Source organism: Staurois parvus, unplaced genomic scaffold (genome assembly GCF_062004578.1).
Source record: "Staurois parvus isolate SC_StPar_1 unplaced genomic scaffold, SC_StPar_1.0 ptg000430l, whole genome shotgun sequence".
Lineage (NCBI taxonomy): Eukaryota > Metazoa > Chordata > Amphibia > Anura > Ranidae > Staurois > Staurois parvus.
The window spans coordinates 3,495,522-3,513,173 of record NW_028318226.1 but is presented as its reverse complement, the minus strand read 5'-3'; the positions used below and the strand labels follow the sequence as shown (position 1 = coordinate 3,513,173).

The 17,652-nt window shown below is 42.8% G+C and overlaps 1 protein-coding gene and 1 long non-coding RNA gene across 4 annotated transcripts in view; one reads left to right on the top strand and one right to left on the bottom strand.

Annotated features, from left to right (window-relative positions):
* Positions 1-17,652, top strand: part of SLC43A3 (solute carrier family 43 member 3) — a 416,880-nt gene that overhangs the window by 274,699 nt on the left and 124,529 nt on the right. For all 3 annotated transcript variants that reach the window (XM_089687586.1, XM_089687585.1, XM_089687587.1), the window contains exons 6-8: positions 2,589-2,665; positions 2,810-2,902; positions 7,139-7,278. In XM_089687586.1, coding sequence (XP_089543712.1) covers positions 2,589-2,665; positions 2,810-2,902; positions 7,139-7,278 — 310 coding nt within the window. The remainder of the gene's footprint in view (positions 1-2,588; positions 2,666-2,809; positions 2,903-7,138; positions 7,279-17,652) is intronic.
* LOC149454442 (uncharacterized) overlaps positions 1-17,652 on the bottom strand; it is a 249,284-nt gene that overhangs the window by 114,420 nt on the left and 117,212 nt on the right. The window lies entirely within an intron of this gene.

Below are 17,652 nucleotides of genomic sequence, written 5' to 3'. Positions count from 1 at the left end.
CTACTGCTCATTGAACAGTTCAGATCACCGGCAAAAGGCAGAGAGCTAATCAGAGTGAAGTGGTTCTTTGCCTTGTGATAGCTGTGGCTTGTCACAGCGATCACCAATGTATATGCTGCAAGTGCTCTCCCCTTCCTATCAAAATGGAGGCAGCAGGGTAAGTTTTAATTCATTTGATTATGGGATTATAGGCATTATCCTATTACCCTATCACTGCCCCCCCCCCCCCACACACACACACACACACACACACACACACACACACACACACACACCTCCTGTGTATCCCATCTCCATCCTGTCCCTGTAGTGACCTCCATGTCATGACCTCCCTTATCCTGCACATTAACCCCCTCATGTCCATCCTCCCCTTGTATGTGACCTTTACAGCTATCATAACTCAAAGTGTTTATAGGCATTGCATATACAATTTTTGTAAGTTATACATTCAAAAGGTTGTCATTATTATACCAAAATACATAAAAGCTAAATTCTTTGCCATACCACATACATTTTTTTTATTGTCACTGACTGTATGAAACAATATTTAAGAATACATAGCCGGGTGTCGGCTCTAGGCTTTTGAGGGATATTTACAGATGAGATGAATCCTTTTCCCCCTAGTGCTCAATAATGGGACTGCTATATCATTTCCTGTTAGCAGAGTGGATCCATTTCTTCTGACAGAGAGGACCTTGGGCCCTATAGTCCTATAACCAATACATACTGTATGTCTGAGTGCTACAACTAGCATAGAGCGGGGAACTAGAAGGTTGATGGGAGAATAGATATATTGTACAGCAAAGAACCGGCTTGCTTTCTTGGCGTGGGATTCAGAGCTGAACACAGTGTGACTGCCGTTCCTCTCCAGAGACAGATTATTTGCAAACTGCTGTGGGACTCTGCACATCAGTTAAGTACAGCTGTGACACTGATCACCACACCAGGATTACATCAGCATTGGGGCTGTCACTATTCACACAGACATCTTTGCATGCTGCACTGACAAGCGATCAGACACATGCACATCCCTGCAAGCAGCCAAGAGCCTGTATAATAACTCTTGTTCCTAGGTGGACGTGCTATCCATGGGATTATTGAGTGGGAGGATGCCCAACCTCTTTCTGTCATCACTCTAGAGACGCTGCATGCAGACACCTTTACACTCCAGTATTAGGAGATATTTGCTTTGAGCAGTAGTACAGCCTGTTTAACTTATATGAACTACTAGTATTCATTACTGTTTATGGGCCCCACCATTGCTAGCAGAAGACAGAAAACACCAGCATTATCAAGAACTTTAAACATCACAGGACAAGTTGCAGTCTCTAGTTAAAGGGACCTCTTCCCTTATAAGACCATTCATTTTCAAATTAGGATACGTATATCTATTTTTGTCGGAGCATACATCTACATAATTCTCTGCATCCACCATTGCGGCGCTGGTGGCCTAGAGGGAGCTGATGAGTCAACAAGCCCTTTCTTCCCCCTCTTACTGCTGTTGTTGCAGTTTAATAGTTGAACCTTACTACTCATGACTGTATAATTTGTTAAACGTTGTTAACTGATTATTCCTATTTTGCCAGTGTTCCATTTGTATGTGTTGACTGGGGTTGTGTATCTTAAACCCATTATTATTGTGGTCTACTCTTTTGAACAAGACTAATATAGAGGTGTTACTAAAGAATTGTGTCTCTTACATTATTATCCTATACTGTTGAAATATGTTTGAACCCAGAGTGTCAGAGGTGTCGGGAGGCTTGCAAGGTCAGGGCAAGCCCTGTGCATGATCAAGTGACCCCTGTGGGGGTACTGCTACATATATATATATATAAAATTACACTTACAATACACTACAGGTTTGTGGCCCTATCATATGGTGTTTATTCTAAAATTTGCAGTCATTTTGAAATATAAAATTCAGTTTTGAACGCCAGTTCCGACTTTAGAAAAGGTTCCTGTACTGCTTCAAGGTGACTTCTATCCAACTTCCCATAGACTTTAATGGAAGTTGCCTCCAAGTTGGGTCCTCATCTATATTCATGTGATTTGGATTCGACATTATAGTACAATTACCCAGGCATTCCCTGAAAGTCGCTTCAATGTCACATCAAGTTGCATCAAAGTAGTACTCAAGTCCCCAGGAAAAGTCACACTGCAAGTCACGTGACTTTCGGGTCGCAGTAGTGTGAACTGAGCTGTTGGTATGCGTACTAGGCTCCCTCAAGAGCTAACTCTGAGCAGCTTAGTAGATTGTTCTAAGAATGGGCTGGATATTAACATTTATAGGTAATAGCACCTTGGATTGTTAATCCAGAAAATATCCAATTACGTTCTGGGGGATCAGGAAGGAATTGATTTTTCCCTTGCTGGAGTAAATGCTTTATATAGGGTTTGAGACTTCTTCCGGATCAACTGTGTTTTCTGGATTTTGTATATAAAGGCTTTTTATTTATTCTGTTTATTTTTTTTTTTTATTGTGGTTGAACTAGAATGACTGTCTTTTTTCAACCTTAGTAACTACGTATGTAACTATGTTGTCACACTTCTGGTTGGTTGATTTCCTAATCTGTGTTATTTATTCACAGAAACGGCTATGCTGTTGTTTCCTGCCCTTTCCTTTCTGGCAGTTGCTGGAATTATCTTTATTTTGACTAATATGCAGGTTAGTTTTACCACAAAAACAAAATAATTTTACAACAAACCTATTAATTAGCATGCACCCAAACTCTCCCTATTGTGTTCTGTGACTTTGCAAGAGTTCTCACTTTATGTTCAGTCTGTGGAATTACATTCTCTCTCTTCATAGGTGGGAAATCTCTTTGGTGCTCAGCGTTCCACAATTATAACTCTCTACAATGGAGCCTTTGACTCTTCTTCTGTCATACTTCTGATAGTTAAGGTAAGAATTTATTGTTGAAATTTACTTTAAGAGTGAGCTCTTATATTTCTCTGAGAGTCTAGAGGCAAGATACCTTGCAGTTGTTTTAAATGGACGTGCAGTTCATTTCCTTCCGAATTGAAATTTGGATGAATTTTCCATTATTCCGAAATTCGAATGTATTTGAATTACAATAGTATCAAATTTAATTTGAATTAATCTGAAATAACTAAATTAAATTTGGCCAAAATTTAAATAGATTTGAATTCAAAAACACAATAAAAAACAGATTCAAATTAAAAAAAACAAAAAATAGAATAAAATATACCTAACAGAAAAAAAAGAAATAGAAACGAATAGAACAGAAAATAATAGAGGAAAAAAAACAGACTAGAAAATAAAAGAATAGAACAGAATACAGCAGAAGACAATAGAGTAAAACAGAACAAAATAGAACAGAAAATAAAGGAATAGAAAAGAATAGAATCCATTAGAATAGAAAAGAATAGAATCAATAAGAAAAAAATAAAAAAAGTTTAGAATAGAAAATCAAAGAATAGAAAAGATTAGAATAGAGAATAATAGAATAGTATAGAAAAACAATAGAATCAAATAAAATGGGACATAACTGTATTTCTGAAATCCGAATTTTGCACAGAATAAATTTGAATTCAAACAGAATACATAAGAAAAGAATAGAATAGATTATAAAAGACTAAATTACCAATATAGTCACGCAACTCTTCATATAGCCTATATACTATCAAAAGCATTTATGGATTTATGGATTGTAAAGTTACAATTATTATCAAATCTGTTTATTTTCTAATCCAATGGGATTGTTTTTGAATCTGTTAGAATTATTTTCAAATCTGTTAGAACTGTTTTCAAATCCATTAGGTATTTTCAAATCCTTTAAAATTATTTTCGTATCTGTTTCGAAATTTCAAATTCGGTCGAATTTGTATAAACAAAACGAATTCTGAAAAATGAATTAAACAAATGTAACTAATCGAATGAAACGAAATTAGTCAAATAATCAATAGAAATGAAACCAATTTTTTTCATTTTGCACGTCTAGTTTTGAACTCCTCTCCACTGCTCCACCAGATATTGTTCATTTTACATCATGGATAAGTGTTAAATTATTTAAATGTATAGGCTTCATGAAAGAATACTCTCATAGTATGGTTGAAAACAATAATTTTGGAAGTTTTTTTCAAATATTTAAATATTAAAAAAAATTGTTTAAATCGCTTTTAATGCGTTTTGTGGTGCGTTTAGCCATTTTGTCAGGAATGGTTTGTTACATCCATAGCTAAACACATATCAAAAAACTAAATTTGTTTGTACATACCTTGAAATTTATTTCTTGGGGTTCATTAACCTCTTCCCGCCAGCTGTATGCATATATGCGACCTCTAGGCTTGTGGGCCTTAATGCCAAGATGCCGCATATATGAGTACCAAAATGTAAACAATCCTGTGCTGAGAAAGCAGAATGACCGGCGGGTAATTGAAAGCTCCTAATCTCTACTTGCGACAAACAATCACACCAGTCACATGATCATTACAATCTACACTTTGCTGCATGGCACGTGGATGCCTTACTGTGCACCAGTGTTTCCCTAGAAAGAAAGCCAAATAAGGTAGAGCAGGCATATATTTTATTCATACACTGAAAGCAGGATAGATTTAACTATCAAAAATTGACCAAGTCACTGCAGCAAGGACTAACCAAGGTAAGACCTTGTGTCTCTTGAAATAGAAGGCGTGAACAGAACAAGGAGATTGAGTGACTGCAGATATTGACACAGCACTTTTGTTCCCCAGTGGGTTAACCCTATCTGTGGAATAATGCCACTAAACAGTACCAATAAATGTAATAGCCACCAATGCTCGGTCCATATGGAGTAAAAAAAAAAAAAATCTTCAGAGACTGGGTCACACCAGAGGCTGTGCCAAAGCTCTGGACCGGGAAGGCAATCTGCAGCTAATAAACACAGTAGACAAAAAGACTGGAATGCACCATAAGCAGATCCCAGTGTCTCAAGATTACAGACCGGCTACTTTATAAAAAAAATAAAACTTCAACATTTTTAAAAACAATAGAAAATAGAGGATCCCCTAAAATAATTTTCTGCAACCCCCAGCCCTCTAGGAACCCCCAGGTGCCCCTAAAATAGAGGTGCCCCTAAAATAATTTTCATTAACCCCCAGCCCTCCAGGAACCCCCAGCAACCTCTAGAGAAGCCCTTGGATCCCACAGAAACCTGGCTTAGAAAGTATGATCTAGAACAACTGTTCTCAACCTTTGTACCCCTGTAGAGTACAGGAATTTAGTATTGTGAACTGCTGAGACCCCGGTAGGAAGTCTTCACTGATTACCTGGACTTGGAATAACCCTTTTGGGGTTTTCAACACCACATTATGAGAGAGTATAGGGAACTACACTTAGATCTATGTGGTAGATGGCTTTTATGAGGATCAGCAGACAATCAGAGGTATATAGGGTCAGGACCATAAGTACTGGGAACTATGAAACCCAAAGAGGGGCAGCTACCACCCTGGATTGTGTGCTGGACATGTGCAGACTCATACAGGCATGCCACCTGCATGACTTAGCTGTGTTGGTGTCCTGATACTTCCACCCGTGATGAATGGAATGACACCATGAACTATTGAAGGATGCAGGGTCAGGTGAGGAGCAGCAAAGCAGCAGAGAGGGGAGTGTAAGCAGCACCGAACACAGAGGGATCCTGGCCCTGCAGGAAGAGGGGAACAGTTGATGGTACCTACAGCCAGAAGGCACACCGCCCGGGTGCCGCAGCTATTATTCCGTCGGGGAGTACCCATGGCTAGGCTGTCAGGAGGTCCGGGAGCTGGCTCATGCCCTGTTCAGTTCTCATCAGCAGAAGCCCCACTGTAAGAGATGGGACTGGATCTTCAGCAGGTCAGGCTAAATGCGGGGAGGGGTGCTGGGATGTGTCCGAATGGCACTTGGTCTTCACTGAGAGGAAACCCGTCACTACTGGCCAACGGCTCTGTCTGCGTTTGGAGGATGAGCTGACAGTGATAGCGAGCCTGGGGGAGGGGCCAGAAAGGGAGGATCCAAAGAGCCAGGACATGCCCACTCCAACTATATAATTCAAGGTGAGAGAATGCCCACTCCGTGATGTCATGTGGCCCGGAGGACCTGAACACACCCAGAATTGTCCACTGGGTCACCTCATCATCGCCACCAGAGGTGGATCAGCACCAGCCAACAAATGATCTGTGTCATACCAATTTACAGTGGCCATAGCAGTGCCCTAGGAGGCTTCCTAGTTCGCCTAGCGGTAGCGCCAGCCCTGCCGCCAACCCCTGCAATCTTCAATCCACCAAGGTGTGGATACAATCCAAAACTATTGCCAAGTATATGACAAAATAGACAGCTTCATAAAAAGCAAAAGCAATCTCAGACTGGGAAGGGTTATACCTGGCTGGGCAATTACTATTTTGTTCTCCAGTGTCCAAATCCTCCTGTAGGAGGCAATATATCCCATTGTCTCTAAATAACTGAAATTGTGTCCCTTAATGAATGAGAGAGAAAATTTTTAAATTCCTCAATAATGTGAAAAAAGTCAAGTACAAATAATATTTGCAGGTAATTGGGAAAATATACAGAAACAACTAAAAATTTCAATTTCATTTAAATTATAAATAAGCTGAAGCTCAGTCCATTCATGTGGCTGGTCTATACTGGATATATTTACTTGTAGTCAACCATTCAAACAAAAAGTTCATGTATAAACTAATAGGAAGACTATAGAGCATCTTTAAACAAAAATACATCTTTAAAATTACTCAAATATATCTAATTTTGTAAGAACAGTAAATTATCAAATACGGCAGAGTGAGAGGGAGCAAAATTATTAGAATATTTCAGTACATGAAATTTAGAGTTGGCTAGTACAATTTTTGTTGTTTTTTACTGAGAGAATCAGCTTCCAGAGGAGATTCCAACCTGTTCTTTCAAAAGCCACAATGCCTCCCAATGGTCATCTAAATATAAGTTTATTCTTATACTTTGTTAATTTACCTGTTTATTCACCTATTTGTATATTTGTTTAATGTTAATTATTATTACATGCTCATTTTTTAATTTTATATGATTTTTCATTTGTTTAATAATGTAGTTATATCCATTCATTATTCATGTATTAATGTTTTCATGCACTTACAACCAGGCTACGTTATAACCAATTTTTTCTTGTAGGTTCTGTATCAAAATGGAATTTCACTGAGAACTTTGTTCCTATTCCTTACATGCTGCAGTGGTATTCATATTCTGAGAACTTTTTTTCTATTGCCAAAAGGTCACATTCCTTACCCTGTGCCTGTGGGGTACAACTATGGGTACGTATTAAATAGTAATATTTGAAACTAACTGAAATTATAGTGTATACTCATATCATTAAATGCCCCACATAAGTTCCCGTTGGCAACTGCTACTTCTATGCTGCTTCTTCTCTCTGGATCTGTGACCTTTATTCTTGGCTTCTTGAAAAAGAGCTGGTCATGACTAGGCTATATACCAGTGGTTTATTGTGGCAAGGAATAATGCAGCAGATCTTAACAAGAACAGCCCAAATCCTATCTGCATTTGCTGGTGTCATAACATAGCCAAGGTGGCTTATGTGATTTCTCTATTGGTCCTGGATTGGGTATTTCCTGTTTTTGATGACGAACATGCCACCTCTGCTTTAAGTTCTGTTCTAAGTTTATGTCAATCTAGTATGACTGTGGGTCAATATTCCATACAGTTTCAGACCCTGGCGTCCAAATTGGCCTGGAACAACAACTCCCCAAAAACAACTTTTTGGCAAGGACTTCCTGATTGCGTTAAGGATGAGCTGCTGGCAGAGATTCACCCCCTCCTTGGATAAGTTGATTTCCCTCAACATCTGCATCAATATCAGGTTTCAAGGACACACCTTGGAGAGCAAACGCCAGCAAGACTTCTATCCAACTCTTCAGCTTACCTCAATCAATGTCTCCAGTGCCTAGGGAATTCTCTGGTCTTGGAGCGGGGTCTACTGGACAGAACCTCTTTGCCTCTTCACCCTGTGTTCACCCACTTTAGTTGTCCATCTCATAGTCAGAAATCAGTCCAATTCGGTTCCTGCAATCGATTCAGGATCTGTGGCTGAAATTCATTGGTGCACCTCTAGCTCTAAAACTGGGGCTCCATGTAAAACCTGTTCACATGCCTCTTTCTGACTCAATGGCTTCTTACTTTCCTGCAGTCCTTTACTCCAGCAAGCAGCCCCTCTGGAGATGTGCAAAGGAGTTGTCACGTACCTGATTGGAGACTGAAATGACGAGGTCGGCCTCACTTGTGTCACTAGCCCTGACCCCACTGGAAGTGGAACAGAGGGTGTCTAGGGACCAGGGGGACAAGAGCGCCAGCAGATGTTGTTTGCAGCTCTTGCAGTTGGAGACTTTGGAAGACTGATGAACCTCCGATTCAGGATCAGTAGTGATATGCAGAGCTGGTATGGTAGGTCACCAGGTGTGCACCAGAGCAAGGCAGGAAGCAGAGATGGGAGACAGGAGCAATGTCATAGCAACAGCCGGGGTCATCATTGAGTGGACAGCGAGGTACCAAATCAGAAGCAAGCCAAAGTCAGGAGCACAGCCAAAGTCAGGAACCAGTTTCAAGCAGGAGAGTAATCAGAGTCAGATCAGGAACAAGCCAGGACAGCAACAAGGAAATCACACAGGAACGAGCATGAAATGGGGAACAGCTGAAGACCAGTCAGCACTCAGCACAGGCACCTTTTAAATAGTCCATCTGGTGCCAATCTTCACCGTGCGTGTTCATGTGCGTGATCGTGCATTTTTGTGCACATGCACACATCTATGTCATTTGGCAGTATTCATTGCAAAATTCTTAGACTGCTTGGTAAATGCCGCATGAAAAGACATTACACTCAATTCACAGATAGAAATAATTAAGAAAATGCATGCAGTAACTAACCTATTCTTGACCGCGCTATAGCCAAATGATGCCTGCACCATAGTCGTCCAGCTCTGGAAGGGCATCTTATGACGTCCTCCCAGAATGCGCCCCCAGCGGTGCATACCCAGTACTCTCTGTGTTCACTGTGTCCTTTGGACACAAATGATCACATGACACAGCGGCCTTTTACCATGTGATCCGCTGTGTCCAATCACAGCGGATCACTGTGTAAATACACTTGCCATTTATGAGCAGCTCTTTCCTCATGTTGTCACAGCGTGCGTAATGTACTGCTGATAACCAACAACTGTGAAAGGAGAGATCTACACTTATAATCAGGGCACTGATTATCAGTGCCCTGATGATTATTATTATACAGGATTTATATAGCGCCAACAGTTTGCTCAGCGCTTTACAATATAACGGGAGACAATACAGTAACAATACAGTTCAATACAAGAGGGATGTGAGGGCCCTGCTCCTTGGAGCTTACAGTCTAGGAGGGAGGGGCTAGTGGTACAAAAGGTAGTAACTGTGGGGGATGGACTGGTTGGAAGAGTAGAAGATTCCAGTATTAGCTGAGGGCAGGATAGGCTTCCCTGAAGAGATACGTTTTCAGAGATCGCCTAAAAGTGAGCAGAGTAGGTCGATAGTCTGATAAATTGGGGTAGAGAGTTCCAGAGGATGGAGGAAGCTCTGGAGAAGTCCTGGAGACGAGCATGGGAGGAGGAGACAAGTGAGCTAGAGAGTAGGAGGTCTTGCGAGGAGCGGAGAGTACGGTTCGGGTGATATTTAGAGACAAGATCGGTGATGTAATTTGGGGCAGAGTTATAAATGGCTTTATATGTTATTGTTAGTGTTCTGAATTGTATCCGTTGGGCAATGGGAAGCCAGTGGAGGGATTGGCAGAGAGGGGTGGCAGATACAGAACGGTTAGTAAAGTTGATGAGTCTGGCAGCAGCATTCATGATAGACTGAAGAGGGGATAGCCTGCGATTAGGTAGGCTAATGAGGAGGGAGTTACAATAGTCAAGGTGAGATATAACAAGGGAGTGAAAGAGTTGCTTAGTAGTTTCCGAGGTTAGGAACGGGCGTATCTTGGAGATGTTGCGGAGGTGAAGTCTACAAGATTTGGACAGTGATTGGATTTGGGGCTGAAAGGACAGATGGGAGTCTAGGGTTACACCTAGTACCCTGGCATGAGGGGAGGGACTGATGATTGTGTTATTGATCTTGATGGATAAGTCAGGGGAGGGGGCACGGGCTGGAGGGAATACTAAGAGCTCAGTTTTGGAAAGATTGAGTTTGAGGAAGTGGAGTGACATCCATGCCGAGAGAGTAGAGTATTTTGAGGAGGAGGGGATGGTCAACCATATTAAAAGCTGCAGAGAGGTCAAGTAGTAAGAGAACGGAGTAGTGGCCATTGGTTTTAGCAGTTAATAGAGTGAGTTTTAGTAGGGCAGTTTCAGTGGAGTGTACAGAGCGAAAGCCAGACTGTAAAGGATCAAGAAGGTTGTTGTCGGTGAGGTGGGAGCTCAGGCGATTGTAGACTAAGCATTCTAGGAGTTTAGAGTTTATGGGAGTGATGTGCACATGCTTTAGAGGGGAGGGGAAGGCACCAGTAGAGAGGGAAAGATTTAAGATGTGAGTGAGGGAGCATAGGATGGAAGAAGAGGGTGACCATAGTAGTTGTGAGGGGACAGGATCCAGGGGGCTGGTAGTGAGACGGGCTTCTGCGAAAACCTTAGTCACCTCTTCGGTAGTGGCGAGGTCAAAAGAGGAAAGTGTTGAGGGAGGTTTAGTATAAGGTATGCTAAGTGGGATGGATGTCTGTGCAGTGGCGACGCCCCTACAAATTGCATCAATCTTGTTTTTGAAATGATTTGCAATCTCATGAGCAGTGAGTGAGGTACTGGGTGGAGGTAGAGAAAGTAGAGCGTTAAAAGTAGAGAAGAGACAACGAGGACTGGATGAGAAGGTATTAATAAGAGTGACAAAGTAGGCTTGTTTGGCAGCATGAAGGGAGGAATTGTATGTTAAGAAAGCAGATTTATATCGGGTGAATGCTTGGTGGGATTTGGTTTTACGCCACAACCGCTCCAATGCACGACTATGTCGTTTAAGATTTCTGCTGTCGTCTGTCTGCCAAGGTTGTAACGGTCGGGGCCTGTTGCTTCGTGTTGTTAGAGGAGCAAGCGAGTCTAATGCGAATGAAAGTGAACTGTTATAGACAGCAGTGGCCAGGTCAGGGCAGGAGATTCTGTCATAGTTGCAGAGTGGAAAGGAGCAGGGTTCAAGTTGTGAAGGTTTCGGCGGGTAATTGTTTGTTGCTTGGAGGGATAGGTGTTTGAAGACGAGGAGACTGTGAAGGTGATGAGATTGTGATCAGAGAGAGGAAAGGGGGTGTTTGTGTGGTTGTAGGGAGTGCAAAGACGGGAGAAAACAAGGCCTAATGTATTCCCATTAGAGTGAGTGGAGGACTGTATACATTGTGCTAATGCAAAAGATGAGGTTATGTTGAAGAGTTGGGATGTAGCCGGGTTGTTGACATTAATAAGGATGTTAAAATCTCCGAGAATGATAGTGGGTAGTTCAGAGGAGAGAAAGTAGGGTAGCCAGGCGGAGAAATCATCAAGAAGTGGGATTATCAGTGCAATTACAAAAGTGCCCATCAGTGCTGCCCATCAGTGCTGCCCATCAGTGCCACCAGTCAGTGCCCTTCATTGCTGCCTATCAGTGCCCATCAATGCCGCATATCAATGCAGCCTCATCAGTGCTTCCTCATCAATGCCCACCAGTGCCTCCTCAGCAGTGGAGCCTATCAGTGCCCATCAGTTTTGCCTATCAGTGCAGACTCATCAACACACATTGGTGAAGGAGAAAATTACTTGTTTGCAAAATTTTATAATAGAAACAAAGAAAAACTTTTCTATAAAATGTTCAATCTTTTTTTGCTTATAGTGCAAGAAAAAAAAAACCCAGTGGTGATTAAATACCACCAAAAGAAGGGCATGGCATGGAAGTGTTTAAAAAAAGTGTTTAAAAAAAGGGAAGTGTTTAAAAAAAGGGTATCTGTTCACAATCTAATGAGCATTTGGCTAGTCTACACTCTCATTTGGCAGCTGGACATTGTATTGCTCTCCACATCCCTAATGGTGCTTTTTAAGGCAAATTTGCTGGAGTTTCAGGCCATTCTAAGCAGGGCGAGGAGAAGAAGACTGGTTGTCATGCATTGACATTCCTTTAAGTGTCGCACCTTGCTGGATGATTTCCCTGAAGCAGACGTGCTCACTAAATTTTGTCTAAGGAGATGATTATGCTGATCTTTGGGTAATTGTGCCCTTTTCTGGAGCCCACCACACTGCGCAGTCATGCTATTCCACCCATGACCAATATACTGTATATTTCCTGGACCTCCCCATGTCAGCCTACCACGGGTCAGATCTGCCCTCTCTGAACTCTCCAGGACAACCTAATTTCCTAGCCCATAGGAGCGGCTGTCTCCCCTCAGTCAGCGTTCTTTTTTCGTCCTCACTCCGGACACCTTAAAAAAAAAAAATCTCTCTCCTATAGCTTTCCCAGGTTCAGCCACTCCTGGGTAAGAAGACCCCTTGTTTGGACTGTAAACTTCCCCGTACAGTGGGTTCCTTTGGTGCAGGGATTGTTATGCATACTTTCTACACATTGATTATGCCACCCTACAGTAGTTATTTCCATGGGGCAGTATAAAGTACTGCTGGGAAGGCGGGGTGACTTACCTGTGCAAAGATTGGCTGGCTTGTAGTCCATATCTCAGCATGTCTGTGGGCTGGCTGGCACTTGTAGTTCATATCACAGCAGGTCTTTGGGCTGGCCGGCATCTGGGGTCTGCCTGGGGCTGATAATCCCATCATGGCGGTGGCGTTTGTTCTGGCTGCAAAGCAGGCTAGATGGTACACTTGCAAATACGGTGGGTGCTGAACTTCCCTGTTTGCCATGGAGCTGCCAGGATGCTCTGTGACACAGGAAGCTACTGCATTATCTAGAGGCTGGCTCTTTCTCTCTCATGTTGCAGCTCTGTGTCTGCTGCAGAGGCTGCTGTGTCTCTATGAGCTGCACCTGTTTACCTAGTCACTCAACTGCTGCAGCCTGGGTCCTACTGCTGCTCTACTTCCTGTAGGTCACCTCAGATGTTTGCCTTGGATACATGCACATGTAATTGTGACTCTGAGATGTGGGTTAGGTTATATTCCCCCTTAGGCAGTTGCTAAAAGCTGCAGCTTTAAGCACTGAAGATCTAATGGAGAGGTATTTTTTTATTTTTATTTGTTTATTTATTTATTTGTTTTATTTATTTATTTCTTCTCTTTACCTGCTTTCTGGAATTATCATTTTTATCTTATTTATTTTTTGCTACTTTTTAAAAGTGCTATCTGCAAACCTTTATGGCAGAAAGAAGACTCCAGCGTGGAATAAAGTGTCCGCCAAGAGCTCGGTCCAAAGCACTCCTGTTTCCCGTTGTTCAGGACAAGTTGCTTCACCAGAACAGTCCAGAGTGGATTAAACATTCACCAAGTGGTGTTCTAGGACACCGTCGCCAGTGGCCCATTGTAGTCGTACAGAATCAGGACGGGGAAAACCATGTTGCCAAAACGCTTCCAAGAATAGTAAATCCTCTGGCTAGCACAGGAAAAGGTCCTCTACCTCTTCCAGAGCCTCTTCTCCAACCCAGCCTGAAGTGGTGGCTTGTTGGGGCTATTCAGCTGAGGCATTGCCAGGCAAATTGGTGTGCACATCCTATCTTAGGTAGGGGGCACGTGACAAAGCTGCAGACGCACAGCAAGTCAAATTGTACATTAGAGACGCAGCAAAAAGAGTTCTCCACCCAAAAGACAGAGAAAATACTACCCAGATAAAAAAAAAAAGACAGTTCCTTCTTTCCCTTTGATATTTGAAATCCAATAGGCTATTAAGGATAAATGGGCAAAAAACCTAACAAAAGATTAAATGTCCATAACAGAGTTTCAAAGTTATACTCGTTTTGTCAAAAGGATGGCAAATTATGGAATATAGTTCCCAAAGTAGCCACCTCTTTATAGAGATTGGACAACCACATAACGCTTTCACTTGAAGGTTTGGTGTATTGTAGGGATCCAATGGACCGCAATACTGATACAGATCTGAAGAGGATGTATACTGTAGCGGTACCATCCCCTATGGCCCTCAGAGTTTGGGTGGCAGAAATGGAGTCCTATGGTTCAGGAGAAGTACAATTCTTCAGGAAGGTGTCTCCGTCCAGCCCTCTCAAGTGGGAGCAAATTTGACTCTATTTAGGGAGGTCTGGGTGGAAGAAATGGAGGATGCTTGAATTCTGGATATCATCCAAAGTGGATATCTGTTAGAATTTGCAAAAAGGCCCCTCAGTATTACTTCGGGGGAATGTGGTTACCAATGTGACAAATTCAAACTGAATTGTTTGCACGCATATATAAAGGAATTGTTAACAGCTTAAGCTACTTTTCCTGTACCAAGACAAGAATGGGGCAGAGACATGTATTCCTCTTTCGTTCTGGTGCTCAAGTCCTCAGGCACCTTCAGACCAGTTCTAGGTCTGTAATATCTGAATTCCTCTATGAAGGCCCTTCCTTTCAAAATGGATTCCTTGAACATCATTTCAGTAGTAAAAGTCAGAGACTGGATGGCCTCAGTGCATTTGACAGGCACCTATCTGCATGCCCCCATAGTTCTGGCTTATCATTTCTTTGGTTTGCATACAAGGGGCACTTTTCCAGTTCGTTTTTTGCCATTCAGGCTTTTGCATTGCTCCCAGAACCTTCACAAGACTGCTGTCAGCCATCTTAGCTGTTCTGCAACTCAGGGGTCTTTAGATATTTTATTATCTTGATGATATCCTTCTGTTGGCCCTGTCGAGGAGTCTTCTGATGGATCACGTGTCTCTAACCTGTAACACGCTCAAAAGCTTGGGGTGGATAATCAACTATCAAAAGAGTCAACTGCAACCAATGCAGGTCCTGCTATATCTTTCTCCCCCAGAAGAAAGTCCAAAAAATCCACACTCAGGTGACGGAAATAATGAGCAGGGCTTGCTTATTAGCAAGAGAATGAATGCAGTTCCTGGGCCTTCTGTTATCCACCATCCCACTTGCTCCTTGGGTCAGATGCTGAAGAAAGAAGTTTCAATTCAGTTTCCTTCACTAGTGGGATCATCATGTATTGAACCAGAGGATCCTCATACCAGGTCCGATAGCCCGTTTATTAACCTGGTGGATGGTTTTGCGCAATTGGAAAGGCAGTGTCCCTCTCCTTCCTCCAGAATCAGGCTGGTTGGTTGAGGGAGCCCACAGCTTTGGTCACCAGGTTTAAGGTTGTTGGAAGAGGTGGACTATGCAGAGTTCCTGTCTGCTAGATTTAATAGCTTCTTGATTCACTCTGCTAGCGTTTCAGTATCTGTTACGTGGAAAAGTGGTGAAGGGGCTTTCAGAAAATTGGACTACAGTGGCTTACTTGGCCTGTCAAGGAAGCTTGCGTCTCCTGAGAATAGCCTGTCAAATCTTCCTTTGAGTAGAAAGGAATTTACCATCACTTCATACCTCCCAGGAACGGAGAACATTCTGATGAACCAGAGTCGGAGTTTTGTAGATCACGGCAAATGGGGCCTCAATTCGAAATTGTTGCGGAAAAAGCCTGGGTGACACTAGATGTGGATTTGATGGTGTCAGCAATGAACTTCCAGCTTCCCTCTACTTCTCCTAATTCAGGACCTGCAATCCTTGGGCCAAGATGCCTTTTCCAGGCCATGGAGGTTTTGCCTAGTGCACATCTTTCCTCCAATCCCTCTAATTCTAAGGGTTCTCCTGAAGATACAACGCAAAGTGGGGGAAATAATAGCCCTGCTCTTTTGGCCGAGCTGGCCTTGGTTTCCCCTTGTATAGAGGATGAAGCTAGAACAACCAATTTCACTTCCAGTTTGTTTGGATCTCCTGGTTCAGGATGGGGTGTTCCATCTGCACCCCATGAGACTGAAATGAATGGCTTGGCTTTGGTTCGGAGGACATATTTCCTGATGGCAATTGCTACCACAAGGAGAATATCTGACACGTATGCCTTTTTAGCTAGAGAGCCATACTGCAGGATCCTCCAAGACAGGGTCATTCTGAGACAGGTCCCAAATTTCTTCCAAAAAGTTTAAACTTCATTCCATATAAGTTGGAAGTCCGTACTTTCACCTTTCCTGGAAGATGGGTGAGAGGATAAGTGGAAGAATTTAGATATGTTTATTCACTTTCAGTATATTTGAAATGCATGGAGGACATTTGTGAACAAGATAGTCTTTATACCTTCCATCAAGGTCCAAGGAAGGGCTTCACTGTATTACCCAAGGTCATGTCTTTGTGGATTGTCATGACCAGCTTGCCTACAAAGTCCTAGGCTTGCCACCACCTTTGGAAGTGAGAGTTAATTCAACGAAAAGCATCTCAATCTCAGCAAAGGTGATTTGCAGGTCAGCAAGCTGGAACACAGTAAATGCATTTATTTACCACAACTGAATGAGTATGGCTTTTCCATCAGTGCAGTCATGTATCTACAGTCATTGCAGTGGCTGTCAGTAATAGAGGTTTATATGCAGCATTCAATTTGTTTGGGTCTTGTTTTTTCCCCTCCCTTTTTTCCATTTAGCATTGCTTGGTACATCCCATGGTAGGCTGACATGGGGAGGTCCAGGAATAGCGAAAATTGTATTCCATACTGAGGGGAGACAGCCGCTTTTATGGGCTAGGAAAGCAGTTGTCCTGAAGAGGTCTGAGAATGTGGAGCTGACTTGTGGTAGGCTGACATGGGGAAGATCCAGGAAAGGAAAATTACGGTAAGTATGGAATACAATTTTCCCTAATATGACAACCACACGTCAAAAGTAGGATCAGATTAAGAACGACTTCTATGTGGTAGCTTGGATTCCCAATGTCATGTGTGTCATAGACTGTACTCATGTGCATAGGCGTAGCATCAGGGGTAACAATTGTGACCCCGTCCCTAGCTCCAGGGAGCCCACGGCTCCACTCCCTTCTGTCGTATTACATTTCCCCCACAAAATCCCAAAGTTGGAGTCCAGCTCCAATCCACCTTGTGTCCTCCAGGGCCCCAGCCAGGCTCTATAATCCAGTAATCAGTTTCCAGTTGTTTGCCTTCTCTTTTGTCCAGACGCCTCCTCTGCTCTGCTTGGTTGGGCCATGTCTGTCACGAGACAGGAGAGTGCTGTTTAGAGAGCAGCCTGGGACTGAAAAGAATGGCACTGTGCTGAGGCAGGAGGAGAGCGCCGCCTGAAAGCCGAGACCTGAGGTAAAATACTGCTCTGCTCACTCCCCTAACGAGGATTCTCTGAAGGGGGCGAGGTCATGTCATTACTGGGGAGGGTGGCCAGGTCATGTCATTACTGGGGAAGGGGGGGCCAGGTCATGTCATTACTAGTAAAAATAGAATGAAAGAAGGCACCACTGAGTGCAGACCATTAATATTTAATTGTAAACAATGGCATAAAGAAACACTCACATTTTAAAAGATCAATTAAGGCACATCTGTAGTCCAATGTAACGGTATCCGGGAGCGGTTAGCATGTGCTGCAGGTGATTGGTGTCCAGTTCCTATGTCCAGAGACCAGCTGCCAGAAGATGGGATGGGAAAACCGCTGTGTACTGCAGTGGAACGCAGGTGGAGCGCAGAGTATGGTGTAACCGCGTCATAAGAATTGAAGCAGCGGTGTTTCGGAGCAT